The 27,727-nt window shown below is 38.5% G+C and overlaps 3 protein-coding genes across 4 annotated transcripts; all 3 read right to left on the reverse strand.

The window, feature by feature from the left end:
- Positions 1–2,549: 2,549 nt before the first annotated feature.
- LOC134861943 (riboflavin transporter 2-like) lies at positions 2,550–10,569 on the reverse strand. 2 transcript variants are annotated; one of them, XM_063879557.1, is made up of 4 exons: positions 10,347–10,569; positions 4,639–5,726; positions 4,046–4,169; positions 2,550–3,236 (listed from the first exon to the last, which is right to left on the reverse strand). In XM_063879557.1, exons 2-4 carry the CDS (start codon positions 5,670–5,672, stop codon positions 3,024–3,026), a joined length of 1,371 nt encoding a protein of 456 aa, XP_063735627.1. In that variant the 5' UTR covers positions 5,673–5,726; positions 10,347–10,569; the 3' UTR covers positions 2,550–3,023. The 2 variants fall into 2 exon arrangements, with proteins under 2 accessions (XP_063735627.1, XP_063735626.1); XM_063879556.1 differs by lacking the exon at positions 10,347–10,569 and adding an exon at positions 7,070–7,316.
- Positions 10,570–12,749: 2,180 nt separating this feature from the next.
- Positions 12,750–17,095, reverse strand: LOC134861334 (microtubule-actin cross-linking factor 1, isoforms 6/7-like). The gene is made up of 6 exons (XM_063878463.1): positions 16,939–17,095; positions 16,780–16,854; positions 16,563–16,680; positions 15,480–15,625; positions 14,556–14,676; positions 12,750–14,387 (listed from the first exon to the last, which is right to left on the reverse strand). The coding sequence occupies exons 3-6, from the start codon at positions 16,654–16,656 to the stop codon at positions 14,362–14,364; spliced, it is 387 nt and encodes a 128-aa protein (XP_063734533.1). The 5' UTR covers positions 16,657–16,680; positions 16,780–16,854; positions 16,939–17,095; the 3' UTR covers positions 12,750–14,361.
- On the reverse strand, positions 16,829–27,411 carry macf1b (microtubule actin crosslinking factor 1b). The gene is made up of 23 exons (XM_063879130.1): positions 27,096–27,411; positions 26,401–26,627; positions 26,194–26,316; positions 26,001–26,102; positions 25,266–25,367; positions 24,977–25,141; positions 24,668–24,823; positions 23,809–24,006; positions 22,883–23,011; positions 22,600–22,770; positions 22,364–22,519; positions 22,058–22,264; positions 21,814–21,933; positions 21,563–21,732; positions 20,890–21,049; positions 20,354–20,548; positions 19,731–19,856; positions 19,252–19,395; positions 18,722–18,910; positions 18,477–18,591; positions 18,188–18,354; positions 17,934–18,096; positions 16,829–16,854 (listed from the first exon to the last, which is right to left on the reverse strand). Exons 1-23 carry the CDS (start codon positions 27,409–27,411, stop codon positions 16,829–16,831), a joined length of 3,627 nt encoding a protein of 1,208 aa, XP_063735200.1.
- Between the last annotated feature and the right edge of the window lie 316 nt (positions 27,412–27,727).

Below are 27,727 nucleotides of genomic sequence, written 5' to 3' on the forward strand. Positions count from 1 at the left end.
CTGGTGTACTCCCATAAGAAAATAAAGGGAAAAGACAACCTTTTCTTATGGTAACAATGGCACATTTATTGACCCATAAACTGGTCAGTTAAAAACATTTTGAATGTGAAAAGCATTCAGGACAGGTCAACAGTAAATCCCATTGGCCAAATTTGGCAACATATCAACATAATATTATTTTCATTTTTTCATCCTTTTGGCCTGGACAAGCCTTTCAAGGGCCCGTTTTCGCTGCTTGGCAATGTGCCTCTTTCGGGCCACACTATCGTTCTCCACTACCTCTGCCCTATTACTAGCAGCACTGGTAGATGGCTGGCAGCCAAACTCAACCCTCCTTTCTCTGATTACAAGCTGATTTTCCTGTCGTTGGGCTTTGTCCCTAGTTCCAGCTGCACTAACGTTAGAACACAACCTCCTATCTACCTCCCCAAACTTCAAATCATCCCTTCTGAACATTTCCACCCCAGTCTGGTTCCTGGTCTGCAAAGTGTATTTAACAGTCTGCACAGCACTGAGGGTGGAGATCTTCATTGACGTTGATCGTTGATCAATGATGGTCCCCATGACACTGAAGGAAGACTCAACCAGGGCACCATGGAAAATTGAGAGGGCAGCCTTGACTGCCTGACACAGTGCAGGGTACTTCCCTGTATTGAAGACGACGGCCCACCACTTGACAACATCCTCTCCATGCTGAAAACTGGGAAGCGCCTGGTCAACATTGAAACGCAGAATTTCTTGGTCTGTGTCAGCATCTGGTGGCAGCAGGTGACCCATCATATGTATGACCTTACTCAAATATATTCTCTTCATAGCTCTGACCAAAACGACCTGTACTCTCGCTTTGTACACGTTGCCTAGCAACGCCGCGCATGCGCATTATATCCTGCTCCGCTCCGAGTTATAGTAGTAGGCTATTCATGGGAAACGCATGAACAGCACGTTAAGATCTCGGCCAAGTCGTAATTAAAAGCAGTTCTTCATTATTTAAGTTAAGCGGCGATAACGCCAGTGTTAAACACGGTGTTAAACACGCAAATGCCGGTTGGTGTGCGTACGTTACTGAGTGTTTATCGGTCCACGGCCGTAATGAACGTGTCGCATTGGTCCATATGTAATGCGCACGTTCTGTTGTTCTCATTGGCATAGAGCTATTGAACATTAACTTTAACAAAGGATACGGATAACATATAGCCCACGGCAGTTTTGTCATTGTATGTATAGCCTATATTTGTATTACGCTATCATCATTCAACATGTAGAATGAACGTGTAATCTATAGAGTCGATTTACATAGATAATTCACAACCATGAACCTAATCTGGATCTTAAACCTGCCAATTGCCACCAATTGTTACATATAAAATATGTTTTCGTTTTTAGATTGCGTGTTTCAAAGGCATCTGCGTCTTGTGTACATAACACAGCGCAATATGAATACTGTCATTTCCAACAGTGAAGCGTTATATGTGCTTACGAAAACTTTAAACTCTACACAAGGTCGCCAGCGTTTGTAGATTTTGTTCGTAACTCCAAACTTTTCGTAGCTACCAAAAAGTTGATGAATGCGAAACCAAAATAATTGATCCGAACGGATCACGGATCAATGATGATCCGTTGCACCACTACTAGCTACTCACTAAACCACACACGGATGTGTATTTGTTCATTACGTGTTCGTTTTCATCCCTCTCATATCTGACCACAATGACAAGCCGCCAGTAATATCAGGTAACAGGACGGATGCTGTGGAGATCAGCCTTCACAAACGTCTTCTTTTCGCATTGAACGAGGTGACGTAGAACTGGTCTAGCTAGGCTAACTTTAACACAATTCACTGAGGTTAGCTAGCAACCTAACAAGCTGATAAGCTTAAGCATGTTAATACACTTTATTCGGCTCAAATAATTTTACTTCAGCAACGTTATTATACAGCATACAATGTTTTTGCCAGATTACCTGCTACTAGACTTACCTCAAAACTTGTATCTGTAACATATCCCGAAAATTGTCCAGAAGAACCAGTCGCTGACGACTGAGCACTACACTCCAAGAGGGACCGATGGGTAAAAAAAACGCGCGCTGTGGTTTATCTTGCTTATGATTGGTCGGTGGTCGTGGAACGCGAGTCATTTGAACAAAGATTTTATTTATTGTGAAGATAGCAAACTTGTTTCTTGCTCATTATACAGTCGGTTATACAGTCTATTGTTGGTCGGTCAGCCCCCCCCCCCCCCCCCTAAAAAAAAAAACTCTTCGGATCTACACGATTCACGTCAATGACATATTTTGAGTTGAAAACGGCAAATTTCGCCGAAAGGTGACTAGTTTGCAGGTATGTATCATGTATTCAAATGTGCCCCTTCTCAACTTCTTTTCTCAATGATGCCACTTTAGCCAAATACTGATTATTTAAGAAATACTGCCCCTTCCAAAAACCCTGGTTCTTTTTTAGCCATCAAGCCCTCAAATAATGGGCATAAAGTCTTCTGCTCCAGCCAACTTAGAATAAGGTAAATATTTATAATGATTTGCAAAATAATGCAGCATTACAGCATATGTTTTATTTGGTATTGTTGAACAGTTTCTCCATACAAGTAACAAATAAGAGTACAAGGTACTAACCCTAACCATGTACACAAAAACAAGTACACATCTTTTAGAGTGTCAATTTAAGGCACATTTTAAAGCCAGCAGTACCAAAAGTTCTTACAAAAGTAACATCACACATACTTTTACATCATAAAAACAATTCACGTAAACTAGCACTAGCTCTGAATTGAGAAGGAATTGTAATACGCTTAGCAACAATATGGTCTTCTGTAATCTGACACATTTATATTGTCATTCAGTTTAGTGCTTAGCTTTCTCCATAAGTAAATAAATCTTTTTTTTTTGAAAAATTAAGCTACCAGCGACTCTGATAAGAGCAGATCAGTTAAACCGCATCAGGGAGTGCTACTACTCAGTGCATCTAAAATAAGCGCAAAATAATTATTCTTTAGTTTTGTACATCAGTGTCACTACATTGGACACTTGGTGTTGCAAGCATCACCTGACCTAAAAAGTCCATAGACACTGACCAATGGGAACATGGATACAGCACCAAGCATGGAGCCCAACTGCACTACTGCTCCACACCACACAAGGGCGCTGTGGCCCTCGTCCCTCAGAATCACCCCAATGGTGACCTTCACGTAGGAGAGTGACAGGACAAAGAGGACCCAGACCAACACCTGTAACAGAGAAAAGATTAATATCACACATTAAAATAATACAAAACCCAAAACATATGATGAGAACTTTGTTTTTAATTGTTAGGTAGTACTTTCTGTTATTTTGAAATGTGCTGGTATTATTTTAGCCTTATTAATAGTTTACTCTGTTTTATTATAAAGAACTTTATATTTGTTAAGAAAAGCTAATGCAACCAAGTTCAAAATAGCGCAAATCTGGCATAGGAACCTCTGATTTGATAGGCCACAAGCCAAAACCAGGTCAAAACCTTTTAGGGTCAACATTTCCAAGCTTAATTTATGTGTGAGTTTACCTCTTTCCCAACAGTCAAGATTTGATTGTGCTTTACCCAAACTATAATTTTTGGATACTGATGAGTGATTACTAAAAAGACATGTAAAAGCGCCTTCAATATTTTTAACACAATAAACCCTTATTTCAAAAGAGTGTGTAAGCCTATCAACCTTTGATGAACCCAGCATGATTTATTTAATATTTTTTAAACTCATCAAAACCAAATACAGGGGGCAACAGTCTGCAACACATTACTGCTAAATTGGCTAACAAGGCTTGACAGTTATGTCTTAATCAGTTCAAACAAGGTTGAGTTGCCACATGATTCTAAACTCTGCCAATAACATAGCACTTCAAGTTGTTTGAGAACTGACCATGCGTGTAATTATAACAGGCAGAATGTACTTTCAGTCTTACATGAGGTGTAGCACTTACAAGACAGAACAAGACATCCAAAATTAAGGGACATATTTCACTTTGCTAATGTGAATTTCATTAGAAAAAACAGTCCTACTATAACTGCAGTTCCAGAGGCACTGTGGACCAGCAATGGGCAAGGGCTAAGAGCAGCCATGGCCATGATGTAGGCTCCAAATCCTGTCCCAAACATGGTCAAGAAACCCATGAAGTAGAGAGACCTGGAAACAAAAATCAATGCATATGGTAAAATTGAGCATTTCCTTCAACACTTATCCATTTTGCTTCATAAAACATACAAGTAGAATTAAAATAAAATATGGCAGGACTTCTAAGCTATGAGCTTAAAAAACTCTAGTGACCTTTAGGAGCAAAGTGTTCAAACTAAGATTAAAGGAGGAAATGTAGTATTAAGCGCTACAAAGTCCGCAGAGGAAGGGACAAACAAAGGAATTTCTCGCAGGTCACTGTTTCTCTTGTCCTGTATCAAACTAAACGTACATTTTGACTTTCAATTAAGTGACATCCAAACAAACCTATTTAAACCACAACCATGCTATTTACTAAAAGCCCAAAACTAATCAATTAGATTTTTTCATATTAGCCTAAACTTATATAGTTGTTTATTTTGTAGCCTTTATATAAAATATTCATTTTAGGTAAAAAGATGGTTGTAGTTATCATTCTTACCTAACCGGCAAAAACATGGCAATGAAGCAGGCCACTGGATTGGCGACAGCTGCCAGGGTGGCAGCTAGATGGTAGGCTTTGTTCCCATAAGGCAGACACGAATAGGACTGGACTGAAGGCAGGATTGCATTGGTCAAAGCATTGACCCAAGCTAGTACAACAAAGATGAACACCACCTCCAGATTGCTATATGTCCCCATCCCAAAAGAGCTCTTGGCTTTCCTTGTGGACACCTGGGGGCTGATCATAGGCTTCTGCTCTTGTGTCTGGTCTTGCAGAGACAACCCTTGCTCTCTCTTGCCAGGAGTCGGATCACCACTGAAGTATAAGTCATTGTTTCTCTCGTGAGCCACAGATGGATGATGGTTGAGTAGGATGAAGGCTACCAGACAGACCACCATCATGACACTGAGGAACACAAAGAACACCTCGGCTGAGAATAGAGCTGGCTGGTAGATGGCCTGCAGCTCTCCACTGCCAACCACAGTAGCATTATCAGCCGTTTGGTTGGCTACCACAGTCAACGTGGCATTCTGACAGTGGACTACCCCAACACCTTGAATGAGAGCCACCAGTGCAGGCACCAGACCACTGAGGCCTTCACCTGCAAAGTATGTGGTGAGGTACTGTGGACGTAGTCGCATCATGAAAGGTAGAAATGTAACAGAGGAGGTGCAGTCCACCACAGAGAGCAAGAAGGTTAACACCAGCAGGGGCACACTGTGCAAAGAGCCCCCTATTGCCATGGTCTGCCTCCAGAAAAAAGCCAGCAGGAATGTAGCAACAATCCCCAACCCTACAATGCAGTAGATCACTGGACGCTCATCTAGCACCCCTGGATGGAAGCGGTGCATCAGAGTGATGAAGAGGGGACCTATGTTGGCCATCTGGATGAGAACTGTGAGGTACGATGGTAGATACCATCCCTCTGGGATCTCTGGTACGACCAGAGGCAGCTCCACCCACATCCCGTTGATGGCCACCCAGGAGCCCATTCCGAACAGGCACGCTAGCACGTGAGTCAGCAGCGACATAATGGAGGGTGGAATGAGGTCAATCAGGAAATGTAGATCTGGCAATCTAAAAAACTGACACAAAATAGAACAGCCTGATTAGAAAACTGCAAAACTTCACTAACATGGAAACAGAGAATCTACATAAATACACATTATTCTATTAAGTTGATATTTTATTAAAACACTGCAATATCAGCCTTTCAGTTCCATCCAACTTTAAGGTGGATATGTTAAAAAAAAAAGCACATTGTTAATACTTAGTTTTTCTGGGCTAAACTTGGTGTAACAAGACGTTTCAATTATTCCCAGAATAGTTGTTGTGTTTATTAACATTGTAAAATGATGTATTGGATATGCTCAACTTGTAAGTGGCATATATTTCTCATATTGCGCAGTCTTAGCAAACACCAACTTAAGCAGCTTACCCTCGGAAATGTAGTTAAAATTTACAGGCAGGCTAGCTGTTCTCATCTCTGAGGGACTGTTGGTCGACTCAAGCAGCAGCACTTTAGCTAACTTAAACATGCTAATAATAATAATAATAATGAACGAAGGTGTTTATCTGTTATGTTTTGCATTGTTACCACTTTACCGTTAAGCCATCTTGTGTTTTAGCATGTTAGCATGCTAACAACAACTTGACATTGTTCATCCAATCATTTTGTGAGACCTTTTAGTCTGAGTAGACTGAGTTTTCTATCCCTAGAAACACAATACTATCGAAGGTTTTAGGGAAAGTGTTCTCTTACTTCATTATGGCAAACATATAATTAAGTTTCAGTTAATACAAAATAGCATGGGTAAAAGTGTTACATCATACCCCAGACTACCCATGTGGCTTCGATTGACCTTCCCAGCTAAGTCTCCCTCTCAAATCAATTCCTGACCTTTCACACACTGACACACTGTTCCAATAAAAAAGACCCATGTGTTTGGGACATAGACACATTATAGGCATATATATCATTGTGGAGCTGTATACAGGGTTTCCCGCAGCACTTCACCGCTTAGGCGGCTGCCTAAGCAACGCACGCCTGCCGCCTTAACTAAGGTCTTCCAAAAAAGCAAACAAACAAACAAACAAAAATATATATATACATATACATATATATATGAGCGATATTCGCCGTGTTACTCTGTCCTGTTTTCTCTCATTCCAAACCGTGACCAACGCCAGCCTCCCTTCTCTGCAGAACGGATTTTAAATAATAATAATAATAATAATAATAATAATAAAAACCGTGTCATGAATTGGAAAAAACAAAAAACTGCGGGCTTCTTCGTGTGACGAAGCAGGCCTACCTCACCCTGCGCGACTTCTCCCAGATAACTAGGAAATCCAACAACCCATTCTACCTTCATACATACAGGTCATCTTACTCATTTCTACAAGGTCTCAGACTATCTCAGCTTACCTTGTTTAGAACACTGTCAGACAGCTCTCCTATTCCCTCTGTCCTTAAAACATTGCTAATCTATTTTGATCATTTATTTTAGAAATCAGCCACAAGACCTCCTATTCTCCTCCACACACACTGTATTCACAGGCTTATCCGCTTCCCGGTTTCTGCTACATTTGACAGGGGGAGGGGCTGCACAGGCGCACATGCCTTGCACCACCATGACACTTCTGATCCAGCCCTATACTATCTGCCTTCTATTGGAGGTCGGTTTCAAAACCACGCAACCATGTGCTCTGTGTGTGCAGCAAAAGAAAGAAGAGGAAGAGATCAGTGAGAATAGCTCCTCCCTTTCCCTTTCCCTCCCCCAACCGGCTTACGACCTTGTGGCCTGCCCTCCTTCAGACACACACAGGCTGCAGAATGACTTGAATGAATGCACCAGCTCTGGTTAAACACTCAATAAAGACAAGATATTGGAAATATAAAACTGACTTTCCTTCTATCCCTCTGTCCCTGCCTAAGTTTATGGTCTGCTCAAACTATAGTATCCTCTCACTGTGCCAGCAGTAAAATCACCAGAGGCGGCTGGCCCATAGGGGGCGCTGGGGCTCTGCCCCACCAGCTGTTGAGGGGAAAAAATATTTTTTGCATATTTTTTTTTAAATCAATGTCAGTTTTACTTAATAGTGCGTGTGCCTACATGCAATTTAAATCATTTAAACAACATTTCCACCAACTAACACTCATTAAACAGTGAATTTCCACTGACAGACAGTGTATCATTCTCTCATGGGGCGATCGGCAAAGTGCCCCTGACCGGCAGCTAAACAGCCAATCCGGTTATTGTTGCTAGGGGGAAATTATGAATAATTGGCCTATCAACGTCGCCAAATTTAACGCCGGTGGGGCGCTGGAAATTTAGCCCCAACTGCTACGTAAAATGCGTGAAGGTTTAGGATTGCTGTAGCTACATAAGGAGCCAGCGATAGTTTTTTTTCGTAGTGCGACTCCCAGACTCTGTCCTACGCTACGTGGGGAAAAAATACGCGCTACGACGCTTTGTTGTTTCTCTCAGGCTGTGACATGCAATGACAACTGTATGGCACTGATGCTGTTTTCTCCAAGTAAATGCATTTTTCCTTGAGAGAGGGTATTAAAATAATCTGTTTATGTAAAAATTTTTGAAAATAACTTGGTTCTAAATTCTTTGTATATGTTACATTTTAATAGGAAAGTTCTGTTTCATTCTCTCTTCTCAACCCACACTCACTCATTCACTCACTCACTGTTGATTTGTATAGATTCAGCTGAAATCATACCCTTGTTGTTAATTTATCCCTTGATTGTATTGTATAGTATTTGATAGCATAAAGTCTAATATAGCTGTAAATTGTTACTTTTTCTGTGAAGCTGGAAACTGTGAAATTAAATTATTATTGTGGAACTGTAGTCCTTTTCCGACTGTTCATTTGAATGCTTATGCTAGATTAGGCAGGGAAATCTGTTGGCACACTAGCCCCACCAAGATTTTTTTTCACCAGCCGCCACTGAAAATCACATAGACCAATAGGTTGCATCATTTTAGGTCTGAAAAAATTACGCATCTGAAAAGACCAGCATGTAAAGTTAAAATGTCAAAATTTCGACACACTATACTGTATGTAGTTTTTTCGAATATTTTCAACATAATATACCATGTTGTTTGTTCACTTTTCAAAACACTATACCATGTAGTTGTATTGTGTAATTTAGACATAATATAATATTTATTTTTTTCGGATATAATGATATACTAGTATAAGATAAGATAAGATTTACTTTATTAATCCAGACATTTTTTGCGTTGCAGCAGCAAATTACTATACAATGTAAGCCATTACACGTAGAAATAAAGTAAAATAAGATCATAACATAACAATTCTAAAGTATGAATATCTTAAGAAGAAATATAAATAACAATAAACCGGCATTATATATGTATATATACAGTTGATATGAACATAAATAATAAGTAAACTGTGTGACACGTATTGAATTGAACAAAAATATAACGCAGGATATTATATACATTATAGTGCAGTGTAAGGATTATTAAATAAAGTATAAATGTACAATGTAAGTGTAAAGTGACAAATGAGAGTGAAGTGTTCCAGTTAACAGAGAGGAGCAGAGAGTTCTCTGGCAGCCAGAGGTGAGTTGTTGTACAGGGTTATTGCAGTGGGCAGGAATGTTCTCCTGTATCTGTCCTTGTGTTGACTTTATGAAAAATTAGAGTGTAGTAAATACACTATCTAATTTTTCCTTAATTTGCCACGGCACATACTTTACTACGTCGTTTTTTAAATAATTTCCATTTGCTGCACTTTGTTGTTTCTTCTGATATTTTCGACATACTATACTCTGTCATTATTTCTGATACTTTGAACATACTTTAGTATGTCCTTTTCTTAAAAAGGTTTCACAAACTCTACTATGGCTCTTTGTAGCATTTCTCTGACCTATGTCTTCTTTTTGCACAATTCCCACTTACTATAAGAAGTACATTTTAGCATATTTTTTTGACATATTATACTATGTTGTATTTTTTGATATTTTCAATATACTATACTGTGTCATTATTTCAGATATCTTTTAAACACTTTACTATTTTGTTTTTAAAATATTTTTTACATGCTTTACTTTGTTGTTCTTTAAGTTTTCCAGAATGCCTTCATGCTTTCATGAATCTGTTATATTATTATCTACAGACAGTCAAAGCAATACTTCTTGCCAAGGTTGTCGACTACAAACAGGAGCATTGGGAACTTGTCAAGGCTGAGAATGTGAGAGGATCCGTGTTATATAGCAGAATGCAAACGTCACATTAAAAGGCTAACAGTATATTTTAATGTAGGTTTTTTTTTATATTAAGTAAGAAAAAGTGACTATTGTATTTTGCATGAAATGAAGTTTTGCCGAAAACAAAGATAATCAAACAACCTAAATGTAACTGTGGGTCAAATGTTTACTTTTTCTATCACTGAATGTTAATTTCAAGTTAAATACATATTGAATAGCACTTTTTTTCTAAATGGAAGGGAATGCTGATCAAATGCAGTCTTATAGAGTTGTGTAAGATGATCATGGTTGCTAAGGACGAGGTAAAAAAATGCAATGGAAAACTGCCAGATCTGGTTGTAAAATCGTTTTTTTCGATACAAAATTCTAAATTGAACCATTTTTTTCTCAAATACTCATGATTTTAAATCCACTCTTTTTATTAATTTAAATGAGACAAGATACCACTTACCTGCTTGTGGGAAAGGACATGCAGAGGCAGCTCTCGTGAGGTTTTTTCTACCCAGAGGGACAACAGCACAGTGTTACTATGTGTAGACTATGCATGCACTTTGAGTTGCATGCTTTGTACTTTACGACTCTGAATCTCTGAAGCTATGTCATGTGACTGCAGAGGGCTGAGCCAGGGGTCCAGCTTGGTAACCAAAGTCCTCAGAAGCAGGGGTGGGTGGAAGAAAGGAGTGAGGATGAAAGAAAGGATAGATGGATTGAGGAAAAAAGAAGTGTAGAAAATGTTTGCAAGAAAGAAACTGATAAGTCTACTAACATGAAAATGAAGGTTCTCTCCATTTAACTAGAAGGAAAGCGGGGACCGCTTAGCCAACCAGAAGATGAGTTTGGACAGCTTTCTGGGATATCGGAGTGTTTTGTCAGGGTCAGTCTGGCTTTTGTTCAGCTCGAATTCCAGCCCAGATGAATGACCCCTGTTTGGCACAAACTTCATGCTATTTCATTTAGGTGCCCTTGCACCCACCACTGGTGCCACATGTTCCATTCCTGAATAATAACATTTCTTTCCAAGCTTGTGACAGTAAGGTTAATTAATTTTGATTTAGTAAAAACATATGATTTCAACCCTCCTTAATTGGGATTAACCAACAATGTAGTCTAAATGCAAAAAAATATTTCTTTTAACTTGAACTAATGAGTGCACTCTGGTTTGTTGTCTGAGAATTGGCCCTCGAAATGTTTTGCGTCCAACACTACATGAAGCAAAGTTATTCGTTTTAATGACATCAGATGTTTCTCTCTAAGATCAGTCATGCGATAAAACAAAAAACATCTCTGCTCTAAAAGCATGATGGTTGCATTATCCATTCGAAGGGGCTCTATTCTGCTCATTTTCAGGTTCATATTTGTATTTTGTGTCTCTACTGTGACATATTTCCATGCTTTTTCTTTACTTTTCTCATACTGCCCGTGCTGCAGGACCTCTTTTCCCTCTGTCTGAAACCAGAGCCCAGTCTGCTCTGATTGGTTAGCTGACAAGCTCTGTTGTGATTGGTCAACCGGTATGATATCATGTCCGGCCTCTTAGGCTATCATGTTATGCTATGTTGGAGCGCTAGCCAATAGAAGCCTGAGTTACATAGTGATGTCACTATGTTACTGAAGTAAACAAAGGAGTCAAATGGAGGCGTTTCAGACAGGGGGTGAGTGTGTGGGAGAGAAACTCCCGCTGGAGGGAACTTTGGGAGTTTAGCCTTTGCAGACCATTTATTTTCAGAAAAGCTTAGAACACTACAGGAAAGGGAACAATTAATTTGTTATCCATATTGTCCGTCGGAATCACAAAAAAAAACCTTATCTGTTGTGAGTACATTTGATAACCACTGATTGCATGACCTCATCTATCCCCGAAATATTGCTTCATCTTAAGGGTATTTGTAAGCAAGCTTGACATCCAGTCATAGGACGGTGTTGTTTTGATAAAACTGTGAGTCATGGTGAATATTTTTGAAGAAGTACAATACTCTGCTTTCTTTCCCAAAACTGCTGAGCCCTGTGTTTAAACAAATATGTCTGTGTTTTTGGAACTGCCTGTACGCTGGGAGTGAGTTTGAAAGATTCACTTGTTAGACATCAACGGGAGGGCAACATGAGCTGAGAATCCACGGGGTGAATTTGTACCGTAGAGAATGTATCTTTAAATCAGACACCAAACATAACACTATGTACACCTGACCTTTATCCTTATTCTGTTGTTGTGGTATAGGTATTCTTGTAACGGAATCATCTGCCTACTGAATATTTTTTAAACGGTTTTAAAAGTTTTTCCTTATCATCAATATCTTTAGAGTAACAAATAGATAATATGTGTATGAATGTGTTATGAACCCACCGTAAAATGCTACCGGAGAGCTTGTTTTAGCTCTTTGTTTTAGTTTAAAAGCTGAAACTTTGTGGTTTTGGTTTCCGCTCTCATTACATCTTTATCACCAACTTTCAAATAAAATAAAAAGCTCTGATGAACCCAATGTACAATATGGGACCATCCCTATGTTCCCAGTGCATGTGTGTCTCTTGATATAAACTAACATTATAAGTGATTGGTAAGGCCTCACTTCTAAAGGTTACAGTTTAAAATCATGTGGAATGACAAAAAGCAAGAAGTCACTGTGGAAATATCAACGTCATATACCCCCGTTTCACAAGAATAGACAGAAATAAATGAAAATGTGGATTTTGCAATAAGGTGACCTTTAAAATTAACTTATTGCAGGAATAAGAAAATACAGATACACCACCAATGCATATTAGTTAGCCAAACTGAACCATTGCACATAAGTTGTGGTTTTAATTGCTTGAATTGGATTATAAGGTCATCTATCAAAAACAGATGAAGGACACATCATGGAATTTTTTTGTCTTATTACAAAAAAGATTTTTATACAATTGGAAGAAAAAAGTGTTAGTGACATTCATCTACAGTTTCCCTAAATTGGACATTAGCAGTAGTGCTGGGTATACAAACATTTACAGTACAGAAAGATCGGGGTGCATAGCGACACGTGAAATCTGGCTATTGTAGTTTTTACATACAGTCAAATTTCCACTTTCCCCATCATGGATACATCAAGGTCAAGAGGAAAAGGTACTTCATCATGTAAAAACATTTATTTTTACTTAAAAAATCATTTTGACAAGCTGCATAGACCAAATGCAATCAGGTACATAAGAATGTCTTCGACCTTAGGTAGATTTATCACAAACGTACACATAGAAATACAGTGAGTTTACACAGCAGAAGTATTAACTGATCTAAAATAGAACTGGAGTCAAAGCCAGGAAGTTTTTTCTCAATCAGGGAAAATGTTTTTATAGTACCTTTTGATAAAAAAATGCATAATATTGGTTACTTCAGGAGTAAGACCTTAAGGAAACAGATGCAGTGTCTATCAAAAAATATGTTACAATTTCTGACGAATCAAATCAGAGAAAATCTGACAAAAACAAGACAGAAATAAAGAGAAATAAAATACACTGATTTTGGTTTAAAAAAATAAATGAGTGGAATGAAAAAACAAAAGGAGTCCTACTTATCACCTCCAGTGCATTCTAATTCTAAATAATTATCTTAACCATGACAGCTGCCAGATTTCCCACTTAGCAAGGACACAGAAAAAAAGTGCATTTTTATGAAAATAATGTGCTAAATAAAACATTCCCAGGACTGTTATACAGAAAACACTTCTACATGTCCACAGTAATGTTCCATACAAAAACATACATCCAAAGGCAAAAACAATCCTGAGAAAATAATCTCTACAAAACAACGATGACCTGTCAGACTCCAGTGCGTTGTTCATCATCACCAGTGTTGAAAACATCCGTACAATAAAAAATGCTAAAAACACATAATTATTGAAAATGCGGTGTCGAAAAAAAACAAAAAAACAACAACGTGGCCCTGCCAACAATGTCAACGCAATGGAATGAAATAAAAACAATATCACAAAACTGAAGGACAGAATAATTTACCCTTCATTTATTTATGGTTTTGGTATATGTGTTATTTTTTGGAAGAAGGTAGGGGTGGTACAAAACCTTTACATAAAAATGTGTCCCTGTATGTCACTTTAATGCAGAGGAGAATTATTACCAAAAAACAAACAATCTGGGAGTAAATAAATGAATCTGATTAAAGCAAGGCCCTGACTATCATGCAATAATCGTCCATGCAGAACTTTGCCATTTATACTCTCTAAATAATCAGATACTTCTGTATGCAATGCATCAAAGAACAACAAAAATATTTGTCTTGCATCTGGACTAACCTCATTTTTGTCCACAAAGAGCACACATGATCCTCAAACAGATCTCAAAGCTTCTCTGTTTCAGTGTCTGCATTCAGTTGGGGCTGATGCATCTATTTTTTGGTCCTTGGATCTCTTTATCACTCCGGTTTGTGGCCCCAAGGCTGTGTTTATGTTCAGCAGTGCAGCATACACAGGAGGTGGAGGTAATCATGTGGGTAACTTCTCAGCTTCGTCTACACGGAGCACAAGAATGAAAACAAGAAGAGCGGGGGGGGGGGGGGGGGGGGGGGGGGGCGGGTGTTAACTCAGCAGTTTTTGTATCCAGTGAGATTGGTTTTGTATTTGAGATTTGCAAGACAGATGATGAAGCAGATTTCCTTCAAAGTTAATAGTTGTCTGACCTGTTGGTGAGGGTGTATTGTCCTCCCCTGCTGTAGTAAAATGTGGATCAGAGCCCAGAGCAGCGATGGAACTCCTGGGACGGACGCAGCGGTCACCTGAGAAACTTCTGCGTAGTAACGCCTGAAGCAAACATGTGACACAAGTTAGGGTTAAATGTCCTAAAGGCAGAATATACAATAAGGGTCTATGTACTTAAAAAGTTGGTACCACTGTCCTGGTTTTCATTTTATATCCAATTAGATCATGCGTCTTTATTAGTTAAACTAAAAACAGGTTAAAACTTTGCAATAAAGAAGAACTGCAATATCGTACGTGTAAACCTAAAGACATATTTGCATTTGAAGATGTAATAACTTAACAAAAATGGGGACAGTGACAAAGAAAATAAAAATAGCACATTGTACGGAAGCCCTTAAGGGCAAGTTAGAAAAAAATTGAACATGGTCAATCAAGTTAAAATATGACTTGGCAGGTAAAAAAAGGTTTAAAAAAAATAACTTGGACAAATAGTTGTGGTAAAACATTTTTCTCTACCTCTTTCGTAAATAAAAAAAAAACCAACAAACTTTAAAAATGATGCTGTCAAAGTATTTTTTTTCAACTGGCAAAACTTTTCCAGCTGTTTCGCAGAAGAAAAAGAACATTAAAGTAACTAAGAAAGGTTATAGCAAACTATTTTTTAAATCTTAAACAAAGGATAAAAAACGATTTAGACGAATAAAATGGATCACAAGGATATTTTAATTTATATGTCAGCCTCAGGGCTTCCGTCCATTTGCTAGTAAAGTGCCCAAATCTTATCATGATAAATATTAAAAGTATGCTTATGGTCAAAACAATGTTTCAATAGGAAGGTGAGAATTTGATATTAAAATACCACATGTAGAAGCTAGATAAATTACAGGACATAGCTGTTGGCTTGCCTTGCGTGTCATGGGGCTGGTGGGGGCCGAGGCGCTGCTGTAGAGGCTGAGGCTTGAGTTGGACCTGCTCACAGTCAAACCCTTAGAAGTGCTTCCCCCAGGAGACAAGTATTTCTCCTTGATCTTCAGGTTGGTCCTGCCTTTCACTGTTGGTGACATAGCAGGTAGATTTAACAGAATACTGTAAACATTTGTGTACATTTATGACTCCTCATTCAAAAGCAAGACTTTTCTATAAAAACGTTCTAAAGATGCCAAGGAACACGCTGATATGTTTGAGCAGTTTTTATATATTCATGCATGTACACTAATCATCTAAAACATCGAAATAAACAATTTACAATATTAGCTACAACCATATTGTTGAATAGCATGGCACCAAAGTACAACAACAACCACAAAGAAAAGCTGGATGGCTTGATGCTTTGAGGCTTCAGGTTTGGTCCTTTGGCTGTCACCATGTTGGTTCTTGGTAGCAAAAAGTGACCATATTTGGACAAGAGGGTAAAGCTATGTAGGGGTAATGCATTGCTAGGCCACTTACTCAAAAGTTTGCCGTATTAGCAACTTGTCAATCACACGGAGGCCCTGTCCTCAACATCTGTTTGAGTCTAAACAGGACCATCATTGAATAAATGAACATCATGATGTGTTGAAAAGTACTTGAAAGTAGCTTTTGAGACTGTAAACCTATAAGGAAAACATTTACTGTGGTAATAAATCATGTGAATCATGCTTTCATAAATGTCGTCCCCTGCTGACCATTGGAAATATTGCACAGTTAAGGCACATGATTTATTCTTCTCTCTTTTTGCACTATTTTATTTATCTTATTTGCACCATGTATGTTGAGTTGTTGGAGGAGCATGGGATATAAGATTTTCATTGCCAACATATACGTTGTATATGCTGTGCATATGACAAATAAAACCTTGAAACCTTGAAACCTTGAAACCATTTCCACTGTGACTTTACTTTTCCATCTCAGTGGCTACATCCATTGGAGCAGTTAGTATCTCTTTTAGTCAAGCCAGGCGTTGATGACTAAGGAATAATTAGATTGATGAGGAGTAGTGTACTGACCTCTGCAGGGATCATTCTTGACCAGAAACTCATCTAGAGCCGTCCAGCCTCCACCCACCCTGACCATCAGTGTGCTACGCAGAATACGAACCATCCGCAACTGTTGTGATTCTCCAAACTGCAAATAAAAAAACACACTGTTAATTATAGATTTGGAAGCACTTGTGGCTCTAGTATCTCATGTATTTTAATCATTGTAATTTGAAATAATACTCACCCTGTATCTATTGGCACTTATTTGCTCCACTGTGAATCTCTTTGGACAGTTACACTGTGAGACCTGTCGACTCACCTAAAGAGGGCAAAAGGACAGCCACAATAAATAAAAATAAATCACATGCATTTGTGTGTTTTCTTGTGTTCAAATTGTTCATACCTCTTCATTGATTTGATCTGCATCCAGTGTTCTCCTGTAGGGATCTCTGCTCGGGTGAAGTGCACTCACAAACTCATAGTAGTCAATGAAGCCGTCACTGTTCACGTCGAAGATGTGTGCCACTGCGTTTCATCTCCAGAGAGTTGGTGGGAAAATTCTACATGTGGACGCATAAATCCTTTTATTACATAGATATATCAAAGCAGTCTATGTCTAAAGCGTCGACTTAAGTGGATTCTTATTCAGATACGTGATTATTCTATAATTGATTTAAATCGTGAGGTAAACTATATATTTGAAATACATGATATTTTCATTACAAGTGATATTTCATGAAATAACATAACTCTTTCTTGTTTACGTGAAAACAGATCTTGTTATATACACAAGAAACTTTCACGTAATTACTTGATACTGAGCCTTATTTTTTTTTTTAGTGTGATAGCAATACACCACCGTACAAAATCAGCATAATAGCATAAAATATAAATATATAGATAAAATAAATATCTATGTTTAAAAAATGAATAACTATGACAATAAATACAATTCTGAAATAAAACTATTAAATAAATACAGAGAGTTAAATAAATAAGTTCAAAAATAAGATAATAATAATAAATGTAGACTCATTGGAGAAAAGTACTGTCAAAATAATAAAAGTAGACCTGTGAAAACATCCTAAAAAAACAACTATTTTTGTTATCTTTTATTTTAACAATTTCTTAAAAGGATTCATTGATATATTTGTATTAACATTTATATTTCTTCCTCTTTTATTGATTTCAGGATTTATTTCATTGCCATATTTATTTATTGAATTGACTTATTTTTGTTATTTAATGTATTTACTTAATACTGACTTAAATGGCATTCCATATATTTCATGCATCAGCATGCTATCACTATTCTAAATAATGTATTTTTAAATGTGATGGTAACTTAGGTTAATTCAAGGGACTATCACTGTACTGATTTATTACAATGAGTCTTACTAGAGTGAAGGACGTAATCAACAAACTCCTTTTGGCTGATGCGTCCATCCTGGTCCCGGTCGATGCTGCGGAACACGTCTAAGATCCGTGACTTCAGATGACTGATCCACAGCATGTAACGCTTTCGCCAAATATTGAAGTCGAAGTTCGCAAACTCTTCCATCTGTCAAGAAAAAATCACAACACCTTTGTTAGAGAAATTTTAAGTACTTTTTCCTCTACTATAATGTGTGCATTCAAAAAAGTACAATGACCTCTTTGAGAGTTTGCTGTTGTTGCTCCAGGCGGGTTTGTCGGGCCACAGCCAGGAGCCACAGTTTCTGCCACTGACCGACCAGCTGACTGAGCTCTGGGGTTTGGGGGTCGAGGTGCTCCAGGGGGATCGTTACAACAGGCTGCAGCTTCAGAGTGCTCCTCCTCTCTAGATGGAGAAACAGCAACATGGGAGTCAGGAATCAGCTCAGGCACCTCATTTCATCGGCAGTGAGATAAAGAAAAGATGAAATGAATGAAAAATATAGGTTTTTTTATTTGTTGGCTTACTTGTGAATGGTCGTTTGCTGGGGGAAATCTGCTGTTTGGTAATGCTCTTGAGTTTACAGGCCTTTGTGGTGTGTTCAACCTCTGGGAACTTCTTATTCAACTCCTCCATGAAAACCTGCACAGATGCATGATCAGTGATAAAGCGGTTTAGCAAAAATGCTTCTGAAAGTTCTCTAACCTGGGTGTGGTATAATGGAATTGTACAATGCTATAGAAATCACATCTGTTTGATATTAATTTCGTACCGCGTGCTGCTCGATCAGTTCTTGGTTCTGCTCACAGGTCTCAGGTGGAGGCTCTTGGTCTCTGAGGGTCAGGGCTTCTTCTGCTGAGGAGATCCAGTCCAGCAGCCTCTGCACCTCCTCTCTCTCTGCCTGCAGCGCTGACAGAGTGGCCTGGATCTTCTGGCCTTGCTGCTGAGCCCAGGTCTGAACCTGATTCAGATGACAGGGAGGGGATCAAACCAGTTTCATTGATACACTCTCAAATGTCACTGATTCTCAGATGAGACATTTCTTAAGGTATTCAAACAGTGCCCCTTAAACTTTATTCAACAGGTAACACCATTCAACAGTGGCAGTGCCATTGTTTTCGTATGGAGAGAGCGGTGCTGCCTCACTCGGCTGTTCAAAGTTGTCACCAAATACTAAAAATGTTGTTATCATGTATTTAACCCTTGTATATCTCTTATATCCTTAAGGACAAATCTCAGGGGGCTGCTTTTAGCAAATCTGTAGGGGGTGCTATAGAGCCATTTTACTTGTATTCTGCTCACCTCCTCATAGCGGATCTTGGTGACACTGATCCAGGACTTTAGGGTGATTATGGAGTCTGGGTGACAGGAGGCCAGGATCTCCTCACCCAGACTCTGGATGTTCTGTAAATCGACCGCCTGAGCCTGCAAGGCTCCCATTGACTCCTTCAGAAGGGGAGAAAAGATTAAGTCAACATTTTATTAACATTTACATTTCAAACATGTTCATATATTTCTATATTTTAGAAGTGTTGAACAGTTCATGGCAGCAGGATACTAACTGAAGGTTGTTACTGAAGGTTGTTGGGTTCGTTCTTCCACTGGTTCAATGGGTTCACCATAAGAGTCTGCAAATATCTTTGCTTAAGAACCCTTGATAATACTGAATCCTTATCAGCACCAACTTGTTGTTTTGTAAATTTTAAGACCCTGACCTATGACCTCCCTTGCCGCTAAATGTATTCCCCTGTAGGAGTTATAAAGTATCATGTTATACTGACCTCGTGTTGTTTGCCGAAAGCAAGCAAACCCTCCTCATCCTCTGGTATAACTTCATACTTCAGGACCCTCTCCGCTTCTGTGACGCTCTCCATGAAAGAGTGGACGAGGCCGTCAAACTTTTCCGCCTGATGAAAAAAAAAGACAACAATTAGGATTAGAGTAGGGCTAAATCCTGTTTATGGTCAAATATGCATTATCCTTTCCTGATATGCTATGCAAAATAACTTGATGAAGCTTGCGTGGGTAGAACATCTTAAAAATAGGTATTTTACAAACCAATTCAGCTAAGTAACTTTCAAAGACACTGATTTAAGCTGCATTGCCTCTTAAAAAAGTTGTATTTATTTAAAAAGTGAAATCAAGACAAAAACTTTCTTCATTAAATAATTAATAGTAATTGCACTGGCAGATTGACACTCGTTCCAGATCTGAATCTCCTCAAATCATATTCTTTTTTTTTTGCTTCATGGTGTAGAATATTTTTCCATGCAGCAAGAATTGTAAGCATGTTGGCATTTTCATGTGGAGACTTGTTTGAGACAGTTTCAGTGTAATAAGATTCTGATTGAAACACAGAATAAATACATTTGTTATTGTGATCTTAGTTTATCGTGAGAACTACCTGCTGCAATGCTGCCTCCAGTCTGTCCTGCTTGCTGACAGACAGTTTGCACACGGCCTCCCAGCGGCCCTCCAGCTCGTCCATCTGCTCCTGCAGCCAGTGAGCGTCCGCTGTGCTGCTCCGGGTCAGATCCCTCACAGAGCGCTTCAAGGTCCTGATGCACCCGGCTCGCTTGCCTAACTCTTTTTGGAAAGCCTAAGAGAAAGGACAATTTGCTAAGAAACTGCAATTGTGAAGAAGCTGTTGCAAAATATGCCATGCAAAAACAGATAACATCATAATATCAAAAACTCATCAACTGACTAATAGGACAATCACTGTTAACAAATAAGACCGTCACCAAAGCCTTCATTGGGATGGTTTACAAGCTTATTTCTTTATAGCAGTTACTGTATACCAATGTTACTCAATCACTACGAAGATAATATACTAATGCTATATGCAGTATCTGTACACTGTACTGTGTATGCCAATGTGTTTCATTATTAAGAAATCAATTCTGAAAATTAAAATAGATGCTAGTGTGATTGTTATACCTTGTGTTTGTCGATCAGGTTGTTGACCATGTCTTTGTCTCCCCCAACAGGAACGTCCTCAGATAGTTGAGGCTCCGCTCTGTACAGCCAGTCATTCAGAGCCTGGAGAGCATCAGTGAATCGTCCCGAGAACAGCAGAGCTTCCTCCAGCTTGTGTTCTCTGAAAAAAGGCAAAGTAATTATCTTTTTAAATGTTATATAATAATAATGTGTGGTAAAAGAAGGGGGTTATAGTCCATGAAAAAACTCAATATTTCCTGGATTATCTCCTTAATTAACGACTAAAACATTTCGATCTTCACTGAGATAAATGTGGTAAACTAAAGAGAAGTGAAATCATACATTTAATGAAAAAACTATATAAATTAACAAGAAGAAAATTCTTTGTAGAAAATATCATAAATACACGTTAAAAAAAGGTATACATAAACAAAGAAGAATATATACGTTAAGGGAAAAATCATATTTACATTTCCAAGAAAAAATTCATACATTCATATGTTAGAAATGAAACCACTGAATTTAATTTATATTTTGTCAAGGAACTGTTCTTAATTTTACAGGTTGGATTGACCTTATCTTATTGTTAGCCATATCCATTTTTTTCACATATAGCCATAGAAATATGCCTCAATGTGTTCCTATCAGTTGGTATGCAGTTAATGTTCCATACCTCTCCATAGTCTTGCCACTGATGGTGTCCCAGGTGTCTTTGAGTTCAGCGACTAGATTCTCCACATGCTGTCTATCATGGCCGGTCTGAGCTCTTTCATAAAGGCTGCGTCCATTCCTCAGCGTTGCGTCGTACATAGGCCTCTTAGACCTCAGCAGTTTCTGGAACTCCTGATTACAAAGAATAAGAGACCTGTCAAGTGATCATAAACATGTACAACCAAGTTCAAATCATTGTTTGGTTTACTGCACCTTCTGTTCCGTCAGTTGTTGTTTAATCTCCTCGTGGGACACAGCGATCTCTTTATGTGTGTCTAAAGTCTGCTCTACCTCTGTCATCCAGTCCACTAGCAGGCGCCATGATTCATTGAACTGAAATATGAGAAAATAAGAAACATATTAGACAAAGGTTCCTCTGAGTGGCCCCTAAAGTCCATGTACAGCATGAGCAACACTTAAAAAGTGTGTTTAAAGTGAGGTTAACATGGTGGTATACCTGTTTGGCATTCTTTTTGACCTCCTCCAGCTTTTTGCCTCTTTCTGAAGTGCGCTGCTGTAGCTTTTTGTGGCGATCCTGGACAGTCATAATTAGGTTATGAATGACATCACAGTCTTCTTTCCTGCTCAGTTCTAGTAGCCTGCGGGCCATGTTCTCCACTGTTGCCTTCTTCTCACCATAACAGTTCACCTCATTCAGAAGGGTCTGTGCAAACAAAAGTATTTCATGAATCAAAAATGATAACAGAACATTTTTGTTTCTCTGGATCTATATCAGACATTGAAAAATTACAGCAAAACTTACTTTATGTTCCTGCAATTGAGTACAAACTTTATCCAGAACAAAGCTTGGAGCAGGAAGATGCCCGATGGACTCTTCACACTTGCTCATCTTGGTGAGAAGTTCTTGGATGTTACTGTGGAACTCCTTGGCTAGACCCAATCCTTCTGTCAGCCTTGCCTGTGGAAACATAACGATGCTCTCAGATGTAATAAAAAACAAAATGAATGATAAATCCAAAAGAGGGAGAGTTGACTTACCTTTCGCTCGTGGACTTTGCTGTAAACAGATGCCCATTTCTGTTCCAGCATAGATAAGCTGTGCTCCGTGCTCGATCCCCGCATTACGCTGCTGCTCTCCAGCATCCTGTGGATGGCATTCTTCACGTCAGTGAAGGCGTGGAGCTTTGACTCCATCTCATTGCACAGCTCCTTATGAAGGCGAGAAGAAGGACAATCTGTTTTATTCCTTTTTCTTGAACAGGTTTGCACATATCTTTTCACATCTCTTTTAGAGTTTGAGTTAGAGTCTGGTCATTTTCACCATGTGTGCGCTGAGTCTTTCACTGGCAGAGTCCGGCATACCCCACATGGTTTTAGAGGAGGACAGTCTCAGGTCTGTGTTCTCCAGCCACTGCAGAAGATCTTGAATCTCCATTGTAACATCTTGTACCTGCAAAAGGAAAAGAAAAAAATGATGCAACTTCTCCTTTACTGATGTACAGTACATATCAGGTAACTAAAGCCTGAATTACTGCAAATAGTTATCATGTAACATTATTACCATTAACCTTTGTTTTATATATTTTCTTAAACATGAGTGGATCATTCGTTATAATCAATAAACCCCTAAAAATGTATTCATGTAAAATGAAATAAGATAAAAAATAACAGTAATAATGATTATTATAGTTATACTTATAATAATATGATTTCTGTATTTGTATTAGCCAAAAGTCATTCACAAGTTAAAAAGAGATTGAAACAAATACAAGTAATAGCACTATTTACAGAGAAAAAAGGGAAACAAATGAAACACATTTTTATTTGTTGATATGTTTACGCCTTTTTTTTTTATTGCAAACGTTGACTTTGATTCAATGTATTATGTCAACCGAATTCACATAACTGTAGAAGGTGACTTGAAAGCAATACTATTACGTTGAATATTTTTTTATTTCAACTTAATATTATTGCTTTCAATTAACCTTATACAATTATGTGCTATTTGTTGACATAGTACATTTAATTAAAGTCAACGTTTGAGTTTTCACAGTGTTCCTTTTATTTATTACCACAAGTTTAAATTCGGAGTCTAATGCAGATGTAAACCTACACTCACCACAAGGGGGCGCCATTATAAACTGAGTGAGTTTACTTTATATGTACTGTAACTATTTTTCTATACTTTTGTTGTCACTATTGTTAGAATGTGCACCCTTAATAACAGATCTGTGTTTCTTCTGTCACCTGACTCAGTCTGTTCTCTAACTCCAGCTGCCTGCGCTCAGTCTCACAGCGGACAAACTCCCAGCTCTCGTTGAGTTGCTCCAGCCGGGACTGCAGACCATGCGGGCTGTCCCCAGACCCGACCTCCAGCAACCCCCTGCCAGCTTGGTTCAGGGACTCCACCGTGCGAACATGGGACATGACATCATTATGCAAGACCTATAGGAGAAAGAAGAATAAGAGTAGGATGGAAAAGTATCGCTTGGAAGTGAGAGGATACTAGCAGTGTGTATTGTTGGTAATAATAATGCATAAGGTACAGACACTGGAAGACACCATGTCAACTACTTTCAGGAGACACTTTTAAGGCATATGGGTTTTGGTTTTTCCAATTTTGGAAGTTATGTTAATTCTGGAAAAAAGAATGAAATGTGTAGCCAATATACTCGGAGCAAAACAATATCCCCATGATCCGTTTTCCGATGCCAATTTCCTGGTTACAGTAACGTCATTGGTGCTGTATTACAACATTTGTTTGATGCAATTTATCAATAACAATGTAGTTGCTAATCATTGACATTTTGTAAAGAACTGGCATTTAAAGGGTTGCATTTCAGAAAATGAATAGCTATTTGGAAGTTATGAAGTGTATTGCGAAATATAATCCAATGAAAGTGACAATATATTAGTTTATAGTATTTTCACGGCATAGGAATTTTTTCTTTTTTAAATGAGCCATTCCACACAATATTAAACTGCATCGAATTCAGGGTTGTTGTTAATAATTGTTGTAGAATTCACTGCTCTCTTAGACCTTAGGAGTCAGAAAGATATCCATTACACTTACTGTAGGACACAATATAGTATTCAAACCACCAACCTTGTGTTTAGCCAGCTCTATTTCACAGGCCTGAAGGTCAATGCTGATTGGTCGATTGCCCTGCAGTTGCTCAGCAGTGCGGGACAGCCATGTGTGCAGCTCATCCAGCGTGTTTTGGAACTGACCCAGACCAAGCAGAGCACACTCCAGCTGATGCTAATGTTAACAAAGATAAAAGCAAGAAAAAATACATGTAAATAATCCCTTTACTTTGATTAACTTTTCAGGGTGCATGTGATACTGCAAATAACTGAATTTCAGCAACACTTTATTATTTATATTACATGATACCTGCTTGCATATTCTCACCTGTCTGCTGACGGTCTCTGACTCCAGGCTGTCCCAGCGCTGTCTAAAGTCACACAGCGGCGAGACGGAACCCTGACGCTCCGAGCCTGGAGACAGGCGGCACACAAACTGATGGTTCAGGCTTTCTATCTCGATTTTCTTCTGGTAAAGTTCTCGCTTAAATTCCTGAGGGAAAGAAGAACGAAAGAAATATGTTGCCATAACAGATGTGTTTGAAGCAATGTTTCTGTATAATAGCAGACCTGGTAAGAACAACGGTTGATCGGTGTACTACAGCACATGAACTCACCTTGAGGTCACGTAGCTGCTCTTTGACTGATTCCAGGTCATTTCCAACCATGAACTCTTCTGTAGACCTCAGCTCAGCTGATTTCAACCACTCAAAAAGACCCTTTAAGCAGCAGAATCAAAGCTGTTAAACACTCAGTCATTAAAAATAAATGAATAATAATAATACAAAATAAATATAATAATTACTTCATCTGTTTATCATCCCTCTAAAATAAAATAAATAATTAAATACATACATATAAATATAATAAGTCCTTGACAGTGTTGCATTGAAAACAGAATTCATAAATGAAAAAAATAAATAAAATAGAAGAAAAAATGCAATAAAAAATGTAGATCATTAAAAGTAGCAAAAATTGCAGAAAAATATAAATATGTACCAACATAACTTAAAGCCTGACTGTATAAGTAGGTTTTGTATATCTAATGTAACTGGGCAGGGTGATCCAAAGTCCTGGAGATCAGCTGAAGCTCCATTTGTTCCCTTATAACTGAATTATTGCTGAATTGTATGATTTCAACATTGAGCAACTGCTAAATGAGTTGCCATGTTAATGTATATAAAGTTGGATACATTTTAAATAGTTCTTATTTGCATTATCTTACACCATTAATATAATTTTCCTTGAAAAAGGACCACATAATGTGTCAGTTAGTCAAAGTAAAGCCACAGGGGGTAAGAGCCTACAGTATAGATATGTTATATTTATGTTATATATATATATACACTCACCTGCATGGTGTCTTGATAATGTAGTGCCATCTGCAAGGACTCTTCCAGCTTTTTGTGACATTCGTTCCACAGTTTGCTCAAGTTGTTCCAAGTGCAATAAAGCTAGAAAACGCCGAACAGACAAGGTTTTAAGTTAGTCAACAAAGCATCATGAGATTGAAATGATCTTAATTAAATGTAGCCTATATCTTACTTCATCTAGGCTCTTTGTGACATCTGGCTTGTCAGTATCCCCACATGCTGACATCAGGTCCATCCCCAAAACACCCAGGGTGTCCAGATCTCCCTGTAAACTGTCAATGTCCTCTCTGAGAGTCTATAAGTCGAAAAGATTGAAACAGGTTAATCTTTCATATAATAATATTTGTTTCTTATATTTGTCAAGAGTTTACGGACAAACCTGCATGGTTTCAAGGCTCTGTCGGATTGTTTCCGATTCTCTCCGACTTGCATTAAGATCTAAAACTGCCTGCTGAGCATCATTAAGAGCTGCCGTGACATCGCTGATGTCGCTCCAGAACTTCATGGCGAGATCCAAGAGTTTTAGCAGCCAGCTTTCCCTTTCCTGGGCCTGAGTATGCGTCTCATTCCAAAGCTGGGAGACGCTGGACACGCGGTCCTGGATTGCTTAAATCACAAGGATATAACAGGACATTTCTTTAGCATCTGCCTTTTTCTCACAGAACCAATGCTACTTTTAGTCCATTGTGTACCAGCACAGTATTATATGAGGAAACCCTGAGAGGCAATTGTGATAAAAAAAAAAAAAAATTACCAAATCCTGTTTACCAGAGCCTTAAATGGAGCCAACAGTGTAGCCTACTGACTTAGCAAAGAACAACAGGTAGGCAAAATACCGGAGGCCACAAATAGCCATTGTTTGTTTTAATTTTAGGGAACAGAAACAGTGTAATAAACAGAAACATTTTACAGTCCTTATTTTTTTCTAATGTTAAATAACAAAACAAAAAACACTATCCAATAGTCAAAAATCATTCCCAGGACAGACACCAGCTCTTTTCATTTCCTTTAGGAGTTGTATCTCCATATGCACTTTTGTCTGCTGCAGTTGGGTAAGCAAGATTTGTTCTTTACCCAGTTGAATTTGTACATCTGCTCTTTCGGTTTCCCGTTTCAGAAGCAACTCATAGCTGTCAGCATCCTTGTTTGTAGCTGAGGAAATTTTGCGTTTTCTTGAAGGAAGGTCTTGGACTGTCTCCCTTACTTCCACTGGGGATCTATCTTCCTCCTCAATCACTGGAGTCAGGTCCAGCACAAACATTTCCTCTGCAGGAGAACTTTGCTCGCATCCTTCTGAAGTCTCTGTAATTGTGGGCTCTCCATCTGCTTCTATGCCTTCAATGCCATACAGAGCATCTGATTTTTCACCTCCTATTATATCAAGGACCATATCAGTGAATTACCCCCTCTTATATGGCTTGTTACCTGTTTGGGGGTTTTTGGCTTCAGCAAGGTCTTTTGTTGCCTTGGTCCTAAGGTTCTTCCTTCGCAACATTACTTGTTTTATGGTCCTCTTCTGGCCAGACCCAGTGGCATTAACATGATTGGTAATGTCCTCCCAAATGTTCTCTTTTCCTTTCTTGGCTATTTCTCCACCCTTTGCAGAGCTGAAACCTCCTACTATCGATGCAAAATTGCCCCGAACATCCTCCAGCATTGCACAAGTTTCTGCCACAGTGAAATTAGGCCCTTTTGAGTCCATGATT

The sequence above is a fragment of the Eleginops maclovinus genome, chromosome 3, assembly GCF_036324505.1.
Source record: "Eleginops maclovinus isolate JMC-PN-2008 ecotype Puerto Natales chromosome 3, JC_Emac_rtc_rv5, whole genome shotgun sequence".
Taxonomy (NCBI): Eukaryota; Metazoa; Chordata; class Actinopteri; order Perciformes; family Eleginopidae; genus Eleginops; species Eleginops maclovinus.

What these genes read in the sequence shown, in the direction of transcription:
- LOC134861943 (XM_063879557.1), bottom strand. Translation starts at nt 5,672, where the DNA reads ATGTCGCTGCTGACTCACGTGCTAGCGTGCCTGTTCGGAATGGGCTCC. An exon ending in GCCATGTTTTTGCCGGTTAG is followed by an intron (nt 4,170 to 4,638) that starts GTAAGAATGATA and finishes TTTTGTTTCCAG; the next exon opens with GTCTCTCTACTTCATGGGTT. An exon ending in CCTCTGGAACTGCAGTTATA is followed by an intron (nt 3,237 to 4,045) that starts GTAGGACTGTTT and finishes TCTCTGTTACAG; the next exon opens with GTGTTGGTCTGGGTCCTCTT.
- LOC134861334 (XM_063878463.1), bottom strand. Translation starts at nt 16,656, where the DNA reads ATGGTTCGTATTCTGCGTAGCACACTGATGGTCAGGGTGGGTGGAGGC. An exon ending in CCAGCCCCATGACACGCAAG is followed by an intron (nt 14,677 to 15,479) that starts GCAAGCCAACAG and finishes TGTTTGCTTCAG; the next exon opens with GCGTTACTACGCAGAAGTTT. An exon ending in CAATACACCCTCACCAACAG is followed by an intron (nt 14,388 to 14,555) that starts GTCAGACAACTA and finishes TGCTCCGTGTAG; the next exon opens with ACGAAGCTGAGAAGTTACCC.
- macf1b (XM_063879130.1), bottom strand. Translation starts at nt 27,411, where the DNA reads ATGGTCCTTGATATAATAGGAGGTGAAAAATCAGATGCTCTGTATGGC. An exon ending in CAGAGACCGTCAGCAGACAG is followed by an intron (nt 24,824 to 24,976) that starts GTGAGAATATGC and finishes TGTTAACATTAG; the next exon opens with CATCAGCTGGAGTGTGCTCT. An exon ending in ACCTGATCGACAAACACAAG is followed by an intron (nt 20,549 to 20,889) that starts GTATAACAATCA and finishes CCTTTCTCTTAG; the next exon opens with GCTTTCCAAAAAGAGTTAGG.